Genomic DNA, 21,689 nt, shown 5'->3' with positions numbered 1-21,689 from the left:
AAATGTGCTCTGTAGCAAAGAGCAGTGAACAGCACAATGACAAGAATTCCTCCCCTCCCTCTCCCCTCTCTTTCTTTCTTTCTTTCTTTCTTTCTTTCTTTCTTTCTTTCTTTCTCTCCAATGGCAGGTGTGACTCCTTAAACAGGATGATGACTAATACCGTACCTGCCTTTCCCAACCCAAGCTTGTACTCCTACTCTAAGGACTTCGATGTCAGGGGAATATTTATGTCTACCTTGCTTTTTTGTAATATGCTCTATTTGGCAACTGTTAGATATAACTTCAGTGGAGATTGGCTTTATACAACTGCATCAGAAATCGTAGAATAAAAGGCTTCTTGTATTTGCAAGTTTTGTGTGTGTTTCTGGGGAATTATTATGATGTAAGTAATTTAGTAATGGAGACAACACACCAGATAAAAACATTAGTTGTCAACAGGCAGACAAAAAGAAAGGAAAAAGGAAAAAAACTGAAACTTGTTTGTTTCGGACAAATCGTCTAACTGGGTGGATTACACACACTTGCTGCCCCCCCCCCCCTCTGGCCTACACCCCCCCCTCACACACACACACACACACACACACACACACACACACTATCCGTGCCACTTCATTGTATTGGCTGAACACATAGTGATGGCAGTTTTTCAAGTGGGCTGGGATAGGGAATTGTGTCATCTGTGGTGGTTAGATGGAGAAAGGAGTCATGGGAAGAAGGGTTGGCGAGGGGTGACTGACAGCTCATAAGCAGGCAGCAGGTGTGCAGCAGAATAATGTGGGAGGGAGAGGAAGTGGGGTGCTTGTGATGGGAATGCGACACACGGGCACTGGAACCAATAAGTTTGTGTAATGCACAATTATGACGACTTGGAGGTGTGGATTGGAAAGGGGGTGCCTGTTTGGTAGGGGTGTGGGTGTTGGGTGAGCAGAGATTGAGGCCAGGAGTAATATGGGAGTGAAGGTTATGTGCTGCAAGGATAATTCCATCTATGTAGTTCAGAAAAGCTGGTGCTGTGGGGAAGGATTCAGATGGCATGGGTTGTGAAGCAACCATTGATCTCAAGCATATTATGCTTAGCAGCATGTTCTGTCACTAGGTGGTCAGCACCGCTTTTGACCACAGTTTGGCAGTGGCCATTCATTCCAGTGGATGGATGGTTAGTGATCTTTGCCACATACAGTGCTGTACAGAAATTGTGGCAAAGCTGGTGTATGACATAGCTGCTTTCACAGGTGTTTCTGCGTCTGACAGAAGACGATAAGCCTGTGACTCAAAGCCCTGGCAATTAGCATGGTTCAGTTGCTCTAAGTGATGAGGGTGGGGCTTCTTTACAGCTCGTTCTTAAGAGTGTGCAATTATTGTAACACTATTTTTTATCTGTCCGTTTTGCAGGTTCTGCTGTTGACTGGTGGTCATTGGGAGTCTGCCTTTTTGAGTTCATGACAGGAATACCTCCATTTAATGATGAAACTGCAGAAGCGGTATTTGATCACATATTGGCTAGAGGTTAGTAATCTAGTGAGAAAAATAGTTATACTTAATTGGTATTTTATATTGTCAGATTTATGTTATTTTCAGTTGTATTATGTTTCACGTCAAAATTGGAATTTGACACTAATATTTCTTACCATTGTGGTAGTTTTACATCATTTAGATGAACTGCATAGTTTTTTCTGCTTTATAGTTGCAAAGAAATGCATGTGGCAGTTTTGACGCTTCTTTACTGTTGAGCAGGCATGCTGGGGTATGGAGCATCCCACATTTAGTTTTTTGCTAGTGGTAACGCTGCTGTTTGTGAGGGATTAGTAGTCCACTAGCTATACCTCTATTGTTGTCTCAGTTGCTGGTTATTGTAGCTGATTTTACTGTTTCACTTTCTGTATGCCTGCGTTTCCGATAATTTTTGGTTGAATGCTACTGGTGCATAAAGTGCCTCCCACATCTGGTCCTGTAAGTAAATATATATTTGGCATGTACACCCAGACATGCATAGTTATTTGTACCAGACAAATAGTTTGCAAAACTGATTAGTTTGTTAGTTATTCAGGGAAATGATGCCAGAAGAAACAGATCAAATTCTCAGGAGTTGTCAGTTATGTTGGATGAGTCAGATCATAGACTGCACAGCTGTGGCATGGTGAATTGGACGAGTCAGCAGAAGTAATTCAAGAAAGTGAGCATGGCAGTGATTCTGAACATGACATCCTGTCTGTTACCGAAGTTGTCAGTTTTAATTAGAGTGAAAATGCAAATGTCGAGTTTATTATTGACAAGAGATAACATTACAAAGTGGAGACATGTGGACACTTACACCAGAGTGAAGTTAGAAATAAGAATTTAGTGAATATGCAGTGTTTTCTGGTGCTAGGATCAGTGCAGAAGACCTCAGTAATGAATTTTCTACTTTCCATAAAATGATAGACAACACTATGACATAATATTGTCACTCATACAGATTCATATACGTGTAAAAAAATGTGAACCATTATAGTACATTCGTGATAGAGATGCAAAGAAGATGACACAAACCGAAAAACTTGCTTTACTGGGATGTTTGTATCTGACTGGAAAGAAGAAAGAACATCACACTAATTCACTCGAACTGTGGAACTCAGATGGAACAGGGAATGCAGGTTCTAAGAGCATGTAGAAGTTAAAATAGATTTTTGTTTGTACTCTAATGTATGTGATTTGTTGATAAGGATGCATGAACTGAAAGAAGAAGAATAGAAACCTAGATGATGATCATCCTTTCTTGCAGTTGTTAGTTTTCAGTTGCAGAAATTGATACAACCTGGAGACCTTTGCAACTATTGACAAGAAATTGGAAGTCTTCTGAGGGCTCTGCAATTTCATACAATATAATCCCAGCAAGCTTGCAAAATATGAAATCAGGATCTTTGCTATGTGCAACTCAAAAATATTTGTAGAGTAACTTGGGAATATGTTGTGGAAAACAAGAGTCTGGCGCATATCAGACTGCAGACAAGCCAAGTGACATAGTAATGTGCCTTATTCCTGACATTGAAGGTAGCAATAGGAAAAATCACATTTCATCATTGGTACACCAATTACCCTTTGGCAACATATCTCCTAAAGAAGGAGCTCACTTGTATCGGCATACTGGAGGAGGACAAAAAAAGAAATAACAGTTGAATTTCAGGCAAGCAAAAATTGAAAAGTTATGTATTCAAGTTACAGATTTCAAAAAGGCATCACTCTCACAGAATACATTCAAAAGAAAAACAAATCAGTGATATTGCTATCCATGGTGCAGGAACTACCAAAACTTGATGATAGAACAAACAAGCCTGAAACAGTAATGGACTACAACATGAGAAAAGGGAGTGGTGATACCAAACGTCAGTTATATAATGTCGATAATGCCTTGTGCACAACTTGGTGATGGCCAGTGAACATCTTTTTCTTGAATGTAACAGAAACCAATGTACAAATCTGGTCTTCCTCAAATCCAAAAAAAGCCCACATTATACAAGATTTTTTTTTAAGAATTTAGCTGTGGCATTGATGAAGCACCATCTAGCCAACAGATCCGGAATAATGTGTGTGCCTGGTGAAATTTCGGCACTCTTCATTAAATATCGAGAAGCCTTGGTAAAGTAAAATAAAGAAAGATGTATGTCTGTCTGCTTCTCAAGGATCCACAAGCAAAAAACATGGAAGGTGTGTAACTTGAGGCTGAACTGAAGATATATTGACAACCATTATATGTAATATGTTCAAAAAGTTAGGTTGGAAGAAACATGAGACAACTGTTTACATTTGCAACAGTTGTAATAACTAAGCCCTTTGTAACGACTGTGGCTTACACTCACGAGGCCTAAAATGTAAGGGACCTGTTCTAAACTGAAAAATAAAGTAAGTAAACCTGAAGTGAAACCTTTTGTATTAACTTTTCATGAAAATACTTAAATTTTATCCTAAAAAGTGCAAATAATCAATCAGGTTTACAAAAAAACAGAATTAAATGCTTAGTAACAGTATTCTTCTTTTTTGCTTCAGAGTTTGAGATCATGTTACGTTAATTATGTTCTAATTATAAAATACCACAAGCACCTGCTCGACTAATGGAAATATGCCATGCCTGCTTGATGGTTAAGTGCTTTTAAATAAGTGTTGACAAATTCAGGAGATCACAATCTGTTAAATGTTGCTAGAAGAGGAAACCATATTTCATGGAGCACCACTCTGTCACTCTTTCGCTAAGATCTTCCACCTTAGTACCCTGAAAGGAGGTGTGACACATGTTGAATCCACTTTCTAAACTTTCCCCTCCCCCTGCCTCCAACTCTTTTGTGAGTATGTGCATGGCAGCATGGGGTTCCAAGCCATTGCTGTACTTCTTTCTTTCCTGTTCTGCAATTTTGCTTACTAACTACGTCTTTCCTCAGTTATTTTCTAGGACAGATTTGCTGCTGAACCTACTTCACTCATTGTAGGACATCAGTTGTGGCTTTTCCCACTTTGTTCCCTTTATTTTGCACCAAATATTTTGGTTAACTTTTGTTCAGCCCCCACATCTGAGTTTGACCTCCACCTTCAACCAAGAAATTAACAGAATGTGCAAGCATAGAGAGATATGTCACCCAATACCAGCATAGTAGCTAGTCCGAGTGGGGGTTTGTCAGGTAGCTGTGCTGTGGTAACCCCATGACCGCATATGGAATACACAATTCGTGCCCAACTTGTTACTTCCTCTCAAATGCAGAGGAGTGGGCATCTGTCTGTCTGGGGACACTGGTGCACACAATCTTCTGTCTTGCACTGCTTGCTCTGTTGTATTTCTCTGGGTCTCAAATTAAGTGGGCATCCTGGAGAATGAACTGACCAACCTTGTGGTTAGAGAAGTGATTAATAACCCAGCATTTGCTTTGATGATCCCAGGTGCAGATCTGTGAGTGCAAATAATACCTCATCTCATTCAGAGATGGAACATTGTCCGATGAGCTAATGCATGTTAGGAGAGATTAGTGCTGCATGACATTCCCCTTTCCACTCATCCCAGTAGGAATACACCATCTTATGTCACTTTTGCATCAGTCATAACAAATTAACTCCTGATGAGAATTCCGGGTTGTATGACCATAGCCCACGAAACTTTTCCGTTCCTAACATATCGTCCGGAGCTGCACTGGACATTTTCAGTGGTGCTCATGGTTCCTCCAAGTCTTACTGACTGGTGGGTCAGATGTCAAAGAGTGACATAAATACTATGGAAAATGTACATTAAAATATTTCAATTTTTGGTTCAATAATGCTCTTTACTTGTAACACTGACAACAATGTTTCCGTTGTCAGCAGGAAGAACCACTACCTCTTCATCTGTATTTAAATCATTGAGAGCCTTTGTCTCGCATTTTGTTAAATTTCTTTCCAAAGGTCTACTGCGTCACAGTACTGTGGTGGTTTCGATTCAAATTGCACGTGCAGTTTTTTTGAGAAGTGTTCGTGTACCTGCCATTAATAGAAGGTGAGAGAAATGCTCTCATTTTATGGAGCACCTTGAAGGGTTAACTTTGGCACCTGAAGGTATTCCTCTAAGTTTTGACATAATGTCTTTATTCACTATGATTCTAATTAACAAAGTTATGATTTATATAGTGGCTGTGTTGCCAGGGGATTTGACTGTTCCTTTAAAAATTGCATTACTTTTAGTTAGTTCCAGTGGAACAGTGAATTTTATGAGCAAGTTGATCGTGTCGCAATGGATAACCCACTGGGTCCTGTGATATTGAAAATATTTGAACAATCAGCTCTAGAAAAATCAAATAAGAAACAGTCTTGATGATATCAGTTTGTGGATGATACTGTTGCAGTTTGGTCACATAGTAAAAAAAGCTTTGGAAAAATTGTTTTGTCATCTAAATAATATAAATCCAAAAATCCAGTTGGCCATGGAAATGCAAAATGACAACAGAATATCCTTCTTACAAGTTTTATTTCTGGTACAGACTGATGGAAGGTTGAAACATAAAATTTTTTATGAAGCCACACATGTGGATAGATATTTGCTTAAGAACTCCAACAATTATCCACAACAAAAGAGGGGTGTCATTAAAAGTCTTGTCAATAGAGCCAGAAGAATTTCCACACCAGAACACGTGGTCACCAGATTAAAACATTTGAAGGAGAGTTCCAAGAAAAATTGCTAGTCAGGAAAAAGCAAATAGTGCTCTTAAGATCAAATTACAGTATGGCAAAAAACAACAACAAAACACAGCAATGGTAGAACAAAGTTTGGTATCTCCCTTTTATATGTATAAAAAAAAGTAAGTGATCAGATCAGAAAGTGTCTAGAAAGAGTCTACTGAAACATAATGTCAAATCAGTTTTTAGACTAGACTAGACCAACTAAGAAAATATGTCAAACATTTCGATCTGTAAAGGATAAATGCACTCCTTTGTCAACATGCATGATGTGTAAAATTCTGTGTACGTTTGGTAAGGTTGACATTGGAACTATGAGAGGTATGAATACACAGCTGAAGGAACATATGTCTTTGCCAACTAGGGAAAAAATAAAAATTGGCTGTGGCAAAGCATGCTCGTCAGTCTGGAAATTATGAAGTTTTCTGAAACCAATATTTTGTCTTCAATTATGAACTGTGGCTACATAGAGAAGCCATCGAAATACATAAACATGGGATAATCGTAACAGAAAAGAAGCCATGAGCTATGGGCAGTGACTCTACAGAACAATAGAGAAGTTTTATCTTTGACAGAACAATCGATGGTTAAGTTTTACCTCTGACAAGAATTACCTCTGCTGATCATGTCCCTTTTCCACACTATTTGTCAGACTCTGACGTCTGACCCATCAGTCATTAAGACTCAGTGGTACCAGAAGCACCTCTGCAGATGTCCAGTGCAGGTCTGGACGAAACGTTAGCAACAGAAAAGTTTCATTGGCCTTGGCCATACAACCCGGAAACTCTCCGGCAGCCAAAACAGAGTAACCCATACTTTTTCTTATGTAATGAGCTGTCCCCATATTGTGGTTGTGTGGATCCTTACAGATATTAAATCTTATTGTGGCTGTTCTGTCTCCTGCCCAAGGCTCTGATGACCTTGCTGCTTAGTCACAAGCGGCTCTGAGATAACAGGTATTAACCCATGCTGAAACATTCATATTAGTACATGATGTAGCCTTCATGCACAGCATTGCAGATGCTGTCTGTGGCATCTAGTCAGTCTTACAGATAGTGAATACTGTCCTGGGACATTTTTTGCCATATCTTCTCGACCTGTTCATGTAGTTCTGTAAGAGTTGTTGGTTGAAGGGTCACACAAGTCATTTCTTGTCCCACCATATCCCACATCTGCTTGATTGCAGACAAGTCTGGAATTTGTGCTGGTCAAAGAAATTGCTGCAAGTCTTGCAGAGCATGTTGAATTTCATTTGGCAGTCTGTGGGTGAGCATTATCCTGTTGGTACAAATACATCACATTCCTGTTGCAAGAACAACAAAAGAATGAGTTTAACAACATTCTACATGTACTGAGTGCTGGTTAGCCCCCTCCCCCTTCCCCTCCCACAGAAACACCAAAGGTGAACAAGAGTTGTAGTTCATCAAATCCCAGACCATAAGACCTTGGGTTTGGCCAATGTGTCTTGGATGAATTCACTTTGAGACAATGCTCGTTACATCTACGTCATAAATGCAAACACTCATGACTTGGATACAGGCAGAATGTGCTTTCATCACTGAAGACCACTGTGCACCATTCCATCTTCCAAGTGGTCCTCTGATGGCACCAGTTTAGCCTTAAACGTTGATGCCGTTGTATGAATTGAAGATGGGCTAGAGGTGTGCATGCACATAGTCCCTCTTCTAATTACTGGTGTGCAACAGTTCGTGTTGATACATCTGGGTTCACAGGCCCTCTTCTCTGTGTTGTGGTAAGTGTACAATCTACCATTGCTGCCATTAAAATATGATGATCCTGGTGAGGATCTGTGCTATGTGGGCATCCAGCCTCATATAGAGTTGTGAGAATGTTCATGTGTCGACTAAGACCAGCATCGATGCACAACTGACACAGCATGTCCAACTGATATGGCAGTGCTCTGAAAGGACCATCTCACTACATGGAAGGTGACAATTTGACCCCTTTCAAACTTGCCCAGTTGGCTATAGGAAGCACAAGTGTATTTCTGTGGCGTGGTTAACTGCTTGCTTCACACATTCTCACCACATTGAGCCTTCCAGCTGTGAGCATTCCCTATTAAAGGGTAGACTCAGAGTGTGCTCTGGTATCTATGCCACTATGCTCTCTATTGTCACACACTGTTGAAACCATTATCAGTACATCTACTACCCCCAAGTGGCATATGCCATCATTGGGTCAAAATCAATCTTGTATTTCCAAGTGCACTATTTTTGGCAGCGTATTTATAATCTCTTTACTGTAACTACTGATTTTGTGTGTGGGCTGCTTTATATTTCATGTGTGAAGTTTTTGCTTGATTCGGCCACCAGAGGCCACCCGGCCTGCTAATATGACAGCAGTTGCATGCAGAACTAATGAATATGTAGGCCAGAGTGCAAGGCTCCTCCAGCCACTTGTGTAGTGTTAATTGTATTATACCTTGTCTTCGATGTGTGTATACTGTTTGAGCAATAAATTACTCTGTTCGTGGGTTAGAACACCCTTCTTTTGTTTAATTCTTTGTCTGCTTAATTTTGTTCATACTGTGGTAAGAATTTGTTTTAAATGTTTGTATGACAGTTAGCATCCAAAAAAATGTATGTCTTGCAACAAAAATACATTTTTCACACCATTGCACAGCACTATAAATGGATTTTTTGTCTTTTGTTTTTTAAACTGATAGCTTGGCATTTTGAAATGTGTGAATATTATGGTAGATAAATAAAAATAATTAAATTCACGTGCACAGTGATTCCAAGTGGAAAAAGAATGATAGGGAGAAGAAATTAGATAAATTGAAAAAGTTAATATGGTAATTAAAATGATGTGACATAGAAACAGGAATAAAAAATACCTTTAAACTAATTAAGTGAATAAAAATAATGACCAAAGTCATTTGATAAGGATTTGAAAATAAATAATTTCAAAATATCTGACTAGATTTAAAATCACAATCTTTCCCGTATGAGAACTGAAACTTAAACATTACACTACAGAACCTGTCTGTACAATAGCCTCTTTTTTTAAAGCTGTAGAGCAACACATGAAATTCAATTTTTTTCCCCAATTACTCACAAACCAGGACCCACGAGGATGAATGGCTGCAGGATGCGAAACCTGGGACTTAAATCTACATCACCATATAGATGGTTTCAAAAATTCAACCCCATCACTGAGGGCCTCTCCTTGTAAATGAAATGTAAATGGGAAGAGTTCCACACTACATTTTTGTGATTGTATATTCATCTTTACTTTGGTGTATTGTCTCAGACTGTAATCTTTGCAAAATGATTAACAGAAGTAATTGTTTTAATGAAAATGCATACTTCATTCTCCAGTATACGCTAATTTAACTTTATATATTTTCAACTTTCTATTTGCATCCAAGGCAGAAAAGTGCAATGTTTCATTCATCTTAATAGTACCAAAGATGTTCCTTCACATATAGACTCAGTGTTCCATGAAACATGTCACATCACAAGTTCAGAATGACACTGTGTTACTCCATGTACTTTCTGCAGGTAATACAAATTAAAGATCTTTGAAATTTTTGTATTTATTTATTTTATAGAAAACTGTGGATGAATTGAGTTGACTTTTGTTGTAATTGCCCATCAGCTTCAACTCACTGTGTGCACTGGTATTCAGAAGTGTGATAGAGAAAGTACAATGAGTTATTGAGATAACTGCCACTATCTCTGAGATTGTCATGTAATATTTTCTATGCAATTCTAGAAAATTGTCATTCTGCTTTGTCTACATTTATATTGTAAATAATTACATTACATATTCCCTATAATTCCAGAAGTTGAGGTGTGAACATGGATTTCTGAAAGACCAAACATTTTTATTTAATTGTATGAATATAATAGAGGGAAACATTCCACGTGGGAAAATATATTTAAAAAGAAAGATGATGAGACTTACCCAACAAAAGCGCTGGCAGGTCGATAGACACACAAATAAACACAAACATACACACAAAACTCTAGCTTTCGCAACCAATGGTTGCCTCGTCAGGAAAGAGGGAAGGAGAAGGAAAGACAAAAGGATTGGGTTTTAAGGGAGAGGGTAAGGAGTCATTCCAATCCCGGGAGCGGAAAGACTTACCTTAGGGGGAAAAAAGTACAGGTTTACACTCGCACACACACACATATCCATCCACACATACACAGACACAAGCAGACATTTTATTTAATTGGATAGATAAAAAATCTACTCACCAAGCGGCGGCAGAACACACACGTAAAAGACAGTTGTAATTGCAAGCTTTTGGAGCCAGTGGCTCCTCCTTCAGACAGAAGGGTTGAAGGGGAAGGGGAAGGAAGAAGGGTGAAGGGAAAGGACTGGAGAGGTCTAGGAAAAGAGGTAGGTTTTGGTAAAGTCACCCAGAACTGCAGGTCTGGGGAGGCTTATCGTATGTGGTAAGAAAGTATGGTGATCCATGGTTTTGGCTGACTTTCCCAAAATCTACTCCTTTTTGTAGACATCTCCAGTCCATTTCCTTCAGTCCTCTTCCTTCCCTTCAACCCCACTGCTTGAAGATGGAGCCATTGGCTACAAAAGCTTGCCAATTACAACCGTATTTTATGTGTGTGTTCTGCCGTTGCTTCGGGAGTATATTTTTTATCCATCCAATTAAATAATTTTTTCAGTAATTGATTGTTTTCTTGTTGTATTAGACCAAACATTTTGTAATACAACTGACAGGCATCTAGCTTCTTGCTTAGGAAGTCTTTTAAATAATTTGATATTGAGAATTTGTACAGTTTTTAAATTAAATGTGACTTGACTTGTAATATTTTCCAGAAATACCATGGCCTACAGGCAGTGAGGAACTATCACAATCAGCTCAAAGTGCCATTGATTCTTTGCTTACACTTGATCCTCTAAAAAGGCCAGGATCACTGGAAGTAAAAAGGATGCCGCTTTTTAGTGGTATAGACTGGGAGCACTTGCGTGAGATACAAGCACCTTTCATCCCACAGCCAGATGGGAATACAGATACTTCTTACTTCAGTGGTGAGAAGGAGAAATCAGTTTTTCTTGTAGTTATGTCTTGCCCTTTCTTTCATTTTTTCATATGTTAGTATGATTTAAATACCAAACATTGTTGAGGCTTTAATGTGGGATAGAATACAGAAGAAACAGTGTGATAATATTTGCAATATACGTGGTGTTCATCTTGGTGATGCTAATGTGAGAAGAGAGTGCATATTTGTTAATTCATAACTATTACACAGTACTGAATTGAAACAAATAGTACTGTAAATGATAGCATTAAACTGAATTAGTACTGGTTTACTTTAAATGAGAAAGAATTTAACAGAATCCTATTTGTATGCAATAATACCTTTTCACTGGCTCATGGCTTGGAACAAATTTTGCATTATTTGAGGAATGACAGTGTTTCATACAACACAAAAAGCTTGGCACATTTGTTACTAATTTTTCTGAAACACTGCAGAGTTGATGAGAATTATTTGCACTGTGGGCTGTATAAAATAGTAGTGCTCAGTACTTGGTACCATTCTATTCTTGGCATTTATGTTGATCACTTATCAGCCTTGTCTGATATGAGGTTTGTCTGGAGAAATTAATTCCACTAATGCCATAAGAAGTAATTTATTGATTGAAATGGTGCAATACATAAGTTTTTCAAAAGTGACACTCCTGCATCAATAAATACCTGTCAATGATATTACAGGGTGTATAGGACCCGGGACAACCGGGAGATCCGGGAAAGACCCGGGAATTTTTTCATCCGAGAGAAAATTGGGAAAAACCCGGGAATTTTGTAGAATTATGGGAATTTTTCATTGCTTTAGTTTTCAGTTAATTTGTTGTAATTTTGACTGGTAAGAACCGATACTCTAACAAAGGATATTACTGTATCCCGCCACTGCAGAATAATACTGCAACAACATTACATGAACGAGAGAATAAAACTAAAATTGCAAAGGAAATGCACCATATAAAAAAAACACAGAGCTCATACGAGTGTGTGCCAACAGCAAAATGTGTGAAAGACTATGTAATGCTTCGTAACACAAAATTACCTCCGATGTTCATGACGTCACAACTGTTTACATTAGATCCATTTAAGCAGTTACGGGTGGGCTCATGCGCGTGTGCAGTTGAGTCGCGTATGAGTCGTACCTTCTCCCCCTTCTGTCTACAGAAACGTCGCTGCTGGCTGTGTAAGCAGCAAACTGTGGTATATGAATTGGGCGGAAATTTCGAGGGGGGTGGGGGCAAACTCATATTCTTAAGGAAGAAAATCTTGTCACAAAGCGCCTAGCATGGAGCGCACGTTGGTCTATCGATTGTTCAAATGATTTTGAAGCGCATCCCTGTTGGTTTTTGAAAATTTTTGAACACATTCTAAGTTGATTTCTGAATGAATCATAAGTCGATTTTTGAATGCGTGCATAGTGTACGTGATGTCTCTGCCAGGGAAATCCTCGGCGCATCTAGAAATAAACTTTCCAGCAGACAAAACGGGGCGGGGCTATACGAGTTCAGTGGAATAAAGCCGAACAGGTGAATGCCAACTGCTGTTTGTTTATGTGATTGATTGGGTATGCGAATGATCAGTGTTGTTTAAATTACTAGCAAAGTCCATAGATTCAGACTACGAGAGCGGAAATAAGCGACGAACAGGAATAACTGGTAAGAAACATTACGTATTATCTTCTCGGTGTATCCAAGAAAATGGAATTTTGAAAGAAAATTTTGGTCAGATCGCTAACCTAGAAAGGGCAAGTTGTATAGTCCCCGACTAGCAGCCGCTAGGTTATATTGTGGGAGTGGTGCGGAAAACGTGTTGTACGAACGTCTAGCCAGAGAATAATCGCTGGATAACTAAACGGGTCTACTATTGCCCCGGTTTGAAATATCGTAGATCAGGGGCTGATACGCAGAGGAATCTGAGTGTCGTAAGTTGTAGTGCGGGGGACTAGTCTCCACGTGATCCTTGTTTACATTTGGTTATTTTGCTGTTTGCTCTTCGTTTACTGCTCTCACATCAAATGAAAACAAAGTGATTTCTATGGCTGGGAGCTATCAAGTGAATTAAAATACATTAACGTAATTACGGAAGGCTAAAATGTGTTGTTAGTTTCATATTTTATTTCCACCTTTCTGACAGTCAAGCATTAATCACCTTGCAGAATAATGAAGTTACTTTTGTTGCTTTGCTGCAGAAATCCGGCTTTTGATCTACTTTTCTGCTGAGACAGCCAATTTATTTGAAACGAAGTGTTTACCACACTATTGGCTAGTTTAAACTGTTCGCTGCATTTCAAATGCACGTTTTCATCTTCTAGCACGTATAGCATTGTGCCATAATAAAGAACTCAAGATGAGATAATACAGTACTGGTACTCCAAGAAAACTGACATCCCGAACACCACACTGAAGAGCTTAATATCAGCTCGAGACCTACTTTGTTGGCAATCTGGACATACGAATGTACACTGCAAGGCGAATTATTCGTTGCAGTATGGTTCACGAAATTCCGACCCTCTTGGAGTATCCTCTGATGTCTTGTTTCTTTTATGACATAATGTAAGATCTTATAATGTTTCACACATACGGGCTTCCTACGTCATCGCAACTGCGCAAGCGCAGTGACACCTCTTATCTGCCGGAACAAATCTATTTCTAACAGATCGCAGGAAAATATTGCAAATTGTGGTTTGAAAAGCGTTATTTTCAAAGTAAATTTCCTTTTACGCAAGATGAACTATGTGCGAGAATGTACGATGAATTTCTTAAATCACAGAGCGTTTGACACTCATTTAAAAATCAACTCTTTGATGACAATCCATTTGGAAGAATTTCCAGCCCAGAGGATCAGAGATTAATGACGGCATTAAACATTTTACTGGCACATTTGTGTGATGTATCTTAAATTGTAAAACACGCAAAAAAGATCAACATCATATGTGGAAGCTTAGCTTCTCTTGCGGCTTACTAATCGTAGAGACCAATACCATATCTGAGAGCTTTTCTTTTCTTGCAGCAGCACTATTTATATTAACTTTTCCTATTTGTGTGTTCGCGCTACTTAACACTGATGTTGCTATTGGCTGACTACATCACGTGTCCTATGCTCTGAATATCTGCTGTCATCGGCTGGCGAGATCATGTGACATGAGCTATGACTGGCTTACAAAAGCGCATCGCAATCTCGATTTCAATCCATCGGAGAGTAACAAGCGGTGTTTGGTCGAATGCGAATTTATACTTTCGTAATATGAAAATTTGCAGAGTACATGTTGCTGCACGTCAAAGAACTTTCCAAAACGTGTTTTTTTTTTTTTCCCCCCCCCCTGCGAGTTTCGTTTTCTAACGTGCTGGGAAATCCTAAGCCGCTGTATAGAACCATAACCATTCAAATGATTCATACGTTTTACAGTTCTGAGGGAAAGTATACTGTCACTTAACACGGAAAAAGTGTATTTTCACCCGGGAGAAAGTGTATCTTCAACTGGGAGATCCGGGAAAAATCCGGGAATTTTTTTCCTTGTCCACGTATACACCCTGGATTACCAAGTGTTGTAGGTATCCTGCATGGTCTGGGTTGAAATGTCCTTTAGGGCACTCATAACAACAACTTGCACATAGTTGATAGTATCAAAATAGTGTTCTTTCAAGAGTGTCTTGAGCCAAGGAAGCAAAAAAAGTCTGCTGAGATAGGTTGGGACTGTAAGGGAGGTGGCAGCATTGCTGCACTGTTTTTGACCAGGTAATCCTTCACCAAGAAGGCCATGGAGCTGGACATATTGCCTTGGTGGAGCTTCCAGGAACTGGCAATGTGTGAGCTGACATTTATGACCCTTTTTTCAACTCTTTAAACACTTTGTCCGCCTGTTTGGCAGGTACAAACTCATGGTGGACAATACCCCTAACATCAGAAAAGACTGTGAGCATTACCATAACTTCCAGTCTGTTCATGCGTGCCCTCTTGAGACTCAATAAGTACGAATTGTACAACTCTGAGCTCTGACTCTGTCTCTTTGTCTTGGGCTCGCATTCGTAAATCCACGATTTATCTCTCATTATAGCATTGTCAAAAAAAAGTGGCATCATTTTTACAACATTTGCAGCAGTTCTTTACAAATGGGCTCCTAGTTGGATTTGGGGTCATTCTCATAGATTTTCGGGACCAGTTTTGCACACACTTTCTTTATCTGCAGTTGTTCGATCACATGGTCTTCACTTTTCAGTGTTGAATGGCACCCAGAGCTAGTAAACTCATATACATCACCCTGCCATTTTGATAGACATTCATATGCAGAAGCCTGCTCAATAATTGGAAAGTTTTGGAAGCTAACTTCCCACATTTCGTGCAGAATATGATTGTATACCATTGTCCAAGTGAATGTTACATTGTGGCTTGAACTGGACACCCAAACAGAGTTGCACATATAGGACACATCCTGACACTCAAAGAGCTCTGAAGAAACTGGTATTTGTCACATTCAGAAGATAACAATCCAATCCCAACTAGCCTGGTGAATGAACAACGTCGCAGTAGAACTGGTGACTTCATTTTCCATTCAAATGTTGCGTATAATTGAACACTCAAAGCAGTGTATCAAGCTAATTAAAGTCTCAGGCAGTGGAAATCAAAACTAGCTCGACAAATACAAAGTATAGTTTTATCCCCCACTCGATGTAAACAACAGACTGGATTAATCTCCCTCCCCAACCTCTCTTCCACCGATGTTTGAGAACAGTTTATTCTTTTACTTGGTGAATATTAATTTTGTAGACTGCTCTCTGGATTTCAGTTGAACTTATCCTTAATTTAGTTAATTTCTTTTTCTGTTTGTGGTTGTTAAAATATGTATACAAAACATACTGTAGAACCCAGCCCACCTGCTAATACATCGTATGATTTCTTTTTCAGCAAGGAATACACTTCTGCATCTGAACGTCTCAAATATTGACCAGTGAAGTTGCAGTTTTGATGGCTCGGCATATACGCATTGCATCCAACAACAATCTTGTTGTGCCTGAATGCATTCTTTCTTCTTCTCTCTCCTAGTCATTTTAAATTTTAACTGCCAGAAGTATGTTGATGAAAAGTATTTATTTTATACAATTTTATATAGCACTGTATGTATATTTTTGTATAATTTTATGTGATGAAGTGGTATCTCTTAGAAGTTCCTTGTAAGCTATATTGTGAAATAACATGGTAGTGGCTATTGATAGCAATACTTCTGAGAACTTAAAAACAATGTTATGTGTACAGTGTGGTAAATAAATTCTGCAACTAGACTTTTCAGAATTTTTTTGGGACACACACTCAAAAAAACTCCACAAATTTTTGAATAAATTAACTTTATTTTAAATAATCAGTTGTTTTGTAAAGTACAGTCATAATTCTTGTGTATGGTACCATTATTTAACATTGATGTTTTATACACTGTACAAAGCCTAATAGTCATTTATCATTTTGTACAGATTTTAGTAAGCTATTAAAGATCTATGTTATAATATTCTTTTCGAGAACATGGAAAATAATGGCACAAATTTGCAGGAACTCTTCAATATTATGCGACACAGTGAACTATTTCCATCTACTTTTTATCATAAAGTGCCTGACTAGCTGCAAGAATAAAATGTGGATTTAAAAATTAAGTAATGCATAACTGAAGTGCTACAGTTTCACATCATAGTAGTCCTTTTTTGTTTTCCATGTACCAGAATGCATAAGAGTCAAATAAACATAGTGAATTAAGACTACTTAATTGTTTTCAAGGATGAAACATCTGAATAACATTGCACACAGTGCTGATGTCTTGTAAAGGAACATCTCATTTGAAAACACCTACTGCAAACACACGCAAAGAATTAACCATGCTACTTCAGTGAAAACTGACTAAGTGTTTTTATAAAATGTCAGGCATTTGATCATAGTGTTAACAGTTGTGTGTTTCCAAAACTGGTAATGATGATAAAGTAGGATTGACCTGGTTCATTCTGGTAAATGTAGTTGTGTACTTATCATTTACTGCATAGTTACAGTAGTGAGGGTCGTAAATATAACTGTAAATCTTGAAGAGTTGAAGCACAGTTGTGTACTGTTTTTGTTGTAACTTATTGATACCATCACAAAACGGCAAGATGTGCCACCTCATTCTCATTTTCTGCATTACTTCAGATTCTTTGTAATCCATGGCATGAAATGAGTGACACGTGTATAAACTCCTGGATACTGGCCTTTGCCACAGCCAATTCCCCAACTGACAATGCCCACCTGTGTCCAGCGGCCGTTGTTAATCATGAGTGGGCCACCACTGTCACCCTGTAAACAAAAACTTTTAAGTAAGACCGAATAATGGTAAGAAAATCTGTTTCGGAATGCAGTTATTATAATGAAAAATTAGAGTAGAGGCTCTTAAATTGTGACTCCTTAATGGGTATTGTTTCTGAACTTGTATTCAGTATGTCAAACAATGGAAAATCCTCTCAACCTTGTACAAATACAAATCTCCCATGCCTTATCTTTCCAGTCTCCACCTCATCCCAAAGTCCCACCATCCGGCCACAGAGGAGCATTTCCCTTGTAACTCAGTACCACCCAGGACTGCAGCAACTGAATTACATTCTCCGCCAGGCTTTTGAATTCGTCTCGTCATGCCGAGAAATACCTGCCCACTATCCTTCCTACCCCTCCCACAGTGGTATTTCTCCCTCCATCCATCGAACCTACACAATATACTCTTCCATCCTTACACAGCCCTTGCTCCCAATCTCTTACCTCATGGCTCATCCCGTGTATAGACGTAGATGCAAGACCTGTCCCATACACCACCTACTCCAGACCAGTCACTAACATCACATATTCCATCAAAGGCAGGGCTACCTGTGAAACCAGTCATGTAGTGTATAAGCTAAGCTGCAACAACTGTTCTGCATTCTATGTAGGCATGACAACCAACAAGCTGTCTACCCACATGAATGGCCACCTACAAATAGTGGCCAAGAAACAAGTGGACCACCCTGTTGCTGAATACGCTGCCATACATGATATCCTTCATTTCAATGATTGATTCACAGCCTGTGCCATCATTAACATCAGCTTTTCTGAACTGCACAAGTGGGAACTTTCCCTGCAATGCATCCTACATTCCCATAACCCTCCTGGCCTCAACCGTTGTTAGTCACTGTCCTCACCCATTCAACCCCTTCCCTATTCCCATTCCAGCACTACACAGCCACCACCCACCACCACCACCAACCCCAAGTCTTCTTATTTCTCTTCTATTCTGCTACTCCCCTCCCCTCCCTCCTCCCCTGCCCTCTGTCTAACCTGTAGCACTTCACTGTCTGCCATCCCCACCATACTATCCCTCCTGCTCCCTGCCACAGCCTCCTCCTTACCTCCATGTCGCCACTCCCATGATGCACTGTGTGTGTGTGTGTGTGTGTGTGTGTGTGTGTGTGTGTGTGTTGTTGACGAAGGCCTTAATGGCTGAAAGCTTCGGTTGTGAGAGTTTTTTTTGTGCCTATCTGCAACTCAGCATCCCCACTATATGGTGAGAAGCAACTTTCTTGCTCATAATATTGTATTCAGTATGTGATTTATTTGGAGATTGAGACTGTGGGCTTCTGTTGTGGGGGTGGAGGTTCAGTTCTCTTTAAGACATTATGGTCATAGTTTTCTTCATGTTTATGGTTAAACGCCCCTGGTGGGTGCCACAATGATTCCTTGAGTGGATCATAACTATACCCCTCTCCCCCACCCTATCTTGGCCTATTTGACCTAGCACAAAGTTTATTGTAGCCTTTATGTCTACAAATCATTACTCTGTCATGAGATAGCATGGCACACATTCTTGATTGCCAAGTTTCAGTGATAGTTTCTTGTACCTCTGATGTTATACCCTGAACACTTTGTTGTGTTTAGGTATAAAGGCTCACTGTGTGTAATTATTATTATTATTATTATTATTATTATTATTTTGTGTCATCATCAGTTGTACTAGAGAGAGCACATGCAGTGAAAACTGCCCACTGTGTTATTTCATGAACAAATTGAATAGAATATATCTTCACTCTGGGCCATTTTGAGAAATGCTACAATTGGTGTTTCACCCTCAACTACTGAATATACCTGTGAATTTGCTATATAACATACTTCACTATATACGGACTAGAACCAAATGAAAAATTTAGATAAAGTAAGTCATACATTTCACTTCAACTGATTTGTCAAATATAATAAATTAAAACATCAGATAAACATGAGTGCGGTATCATCCTTGGCATTTCAGTAAAAATGGAAGTGTTATTTTGCTTGGTACTGTCCGATAAGGTAATTGTTACCTATAATACAGCAATATGGATTTTATTGGTCAAATAATAACAACAATAATGACGACAACAACAACACTGTAGGTTCCTGTAGTGTAGCTCTCTTTTTTGTTTATGTAGAAACTTTTTTGATATTTTTATTTATGCGAATAAGCTTAGTTTTTCTACCATAAACACACTTTTTTACACATTAGTTGGCTTTTTTAAAATTCTGTTTGTTGTAAACATGATATGGAACAAGTAAAGAACAAACTACTATACTGTAATGGTGTTACAAATAAAATTGTAGTTTAGCAGCTTTTGGAGGATTAATATTAACATCTGTGAAAATATTTGAAATCCTTGTTAAGGTCAAATTCTGTGATAGTTATTGAATGAAGTTTTGGGCTTGCTGTCAGTAACCATTAATTACAATCCATGACATTTTGACTGGGCACCTGCCAGTCGTCTTCAGGTGAGCCATTGAAGACCAAGACGATAGATGTTAAAGTCTGTCAAAAGGCAAATACACTTGAGAAAACTGTAAAATTACAAGAAACAGAATGGTTGGCCAATACTTACCAAGAGGAGGAGACATTTCAGTACAACTTTTTAAAAAATGAATGGTATTACAGTATTCCCATCTTTTGGAACTGACAGTTTCTTCCTCAGGAGGGAAAGATAAATTAAGTGAGGAAGTTTAGGGCACATCATTCAGACCCTCGGTATGTGTGGGGCCCACCTTAATGGCGACTGATCAGAGGCGGCAAGGGAAGGTGGGCCTCCTTGCTTTATCACCGAGTGTGGAAGGTGTTAGCTTGTGTTACTTCTTCTACACTACCAGCACTAGAGAGAGTCAAAGTGCGAAAGCAAATGGAAGCAAGAAGCATATGGTAAGGAGGCCAAACACAAGCCAGCCCACCTGTAAATGCTAAATTGCCATGGTAATTTTTATGTCATTGCTGGAAACAGGAGAAGGGGAACAGGCTGCCTTTGCTGTGCACCTCTGTGCCATGGGAGGCCAATCGCTGTGGTGCCATCTCTCTAGATTTCCAGAACATTAGTTGTCCTGTGTCACAGTGTAACATATGGTTCTGAAATTTTGACGTGCCGGTTCTGCAAAATTGCTTTTTGCTCGGTTTCCATCAGTTCTGTTGTCACCAGCAGTAGTTGGCCACCAGAATCTTCGTCGTTCAGTAAATAGCCTGCAATATTGTCTGATCGTACAGTAACTCAAAATGTTGTGTCCATACAAGTGGAATGAACAATTGGCGATGGATATCTGCTGGAGATTGCTTATGAGTGTGCAAAAATCGGATAACTGGATGAGTCTTGCAGTTTTCAGATGACTGTATCAGAGCAGCCATTTTATCACAGCACTGTATGGTAAAAATAGCTGTCACAAGACTGAAAGTGCACAGCATTATTCCTGCTTACCTCCTCTCTACTACTGTGCATATATGAGGTGTGATTGGAAAGCTTTAAGAATGGGCTTGTAATTGTACAATGGTGGTACTTACATGCTACTGTGATGTATCTCCTTCAAAATTGTCACTTAGGTGGAAGTTTGGCCAGACTGTGGTTCATTTTCAAATGATTCGTGGCCATTTTTAAATATGTTGAAACAGACAAACACATTTGACTGGCTCATACAGTTATCACCAAAAGCTGTTTTTAACAGTTTGTAAGTCTCAGAAGCTAATTTCCCAGTTTTAAAACAAAATTTCACACAAAATCGTTGCTCTGTTTTTATGTACATTTTCACGCAGGCAGAATCCAGCAACAAGCCCTAACAGACTCTCACTCAACCAGCTGCCACAATGAAGTGAATAAAGGAAACACAATTTCCTGTCAGAGGGCATTCAAGGACAAGGCAATGACTCACTCCCCACCCTTCATGTACCTGCCCGCCAAACCAGTAAGCATTAGCGGATCCATTCTTAAAACTTCCCAATCACATCTCATATATTCTTATCAGACTACTCATGTCATCTCTGGATGCAATCGTAACCTACTTTCTGGATGCACCTCGGTTTTACTTGTGAAACTATTTAGTTGGTGATGAGCACAGCCTGAGATGGATGAGAAATAGAAAAGGGGGACATGATTTAACAAACTGAGGATGATGGCCAGGGGTAACTGAAGGCAGTGAAAAATCCACTTAAAAGACAGGACGGCTAGTATGAGAAGAAACAGGTGACAGG

General features: G+C 39.1%; 2 protein-coding genes across 4 annotated transcripts in view; one reads left to right on the top strand and one right to left on the bottom strand.

Annotated features, from left to right (window-relative positions):
• Window positions 1-17,050, top strand: part of LOC126188916 (serine/threonine-protein kinase greatwall) — a 132,374-nt gene extending 115,324 nt beyond the window's left edge. For 2 of the 3 annotated variants that reach the window (XM_049930627.1, XM_049930626.1), the window contains exons 10-12: window positions 1,393-1,506; window positions 10,981-11,193; window positions 16,091-17,050. In XM_049930627.1, coding sequence (XP_049786584.1) covers window positions 1,393-1,506; window positions 10,981-11,193; window positions 16,091-16,137 — 374 coding nt within the window. In that variant the 3' untranslated portion in view covers window positions 16,138-17,050. The remainder of the gene's footprint in view (window positions 1-1,392; window positions 1,507-10,980; window positions 11,194-16,090) is intronic. The other variant, XM_049930628.1, reaches the window with a different exon arrangement.
• Window positions 16,511-21,689, bottom strand: part of LOC126188917 (proclotting enzyme) — a 162,504-nt gene continuing 157,325 nt past the window's right edge. The window contains exon 8 of the mRNA XM_049930629.1: window positions 16,511-17,494. Within this exon, the coding sequence (XP_049786586.1) occupies window positions 17,342-17,494 (153 nt within the window). The 3' untranslated portion in view covers window positions 16,511-17,341. The remainder of the gene's footprint in view (window positions 17,495-21,689) is intronic.

Source organism: Schistocerca cancellata, chromosome 5 (assembly GCF_023864275.1).
Source record: "Schistocerca cancellata isolate TAMUIC-IGC-003103 chromosome 5, iqSchCanc2.1, whole genome shotgun sequence".
Classification (NCBI taxonomy): Eukaryota; Metazoa; Arthropoda; class Insecta; order Orthoptera; family Acrididae; genus Schistocerca; species Schistocerca cancellata.
The sequence above is the reverse complement of the archived record's forward strand: the minus strand, read 5'-3'. Positions and strand labels throughout refer to the sequence as shown.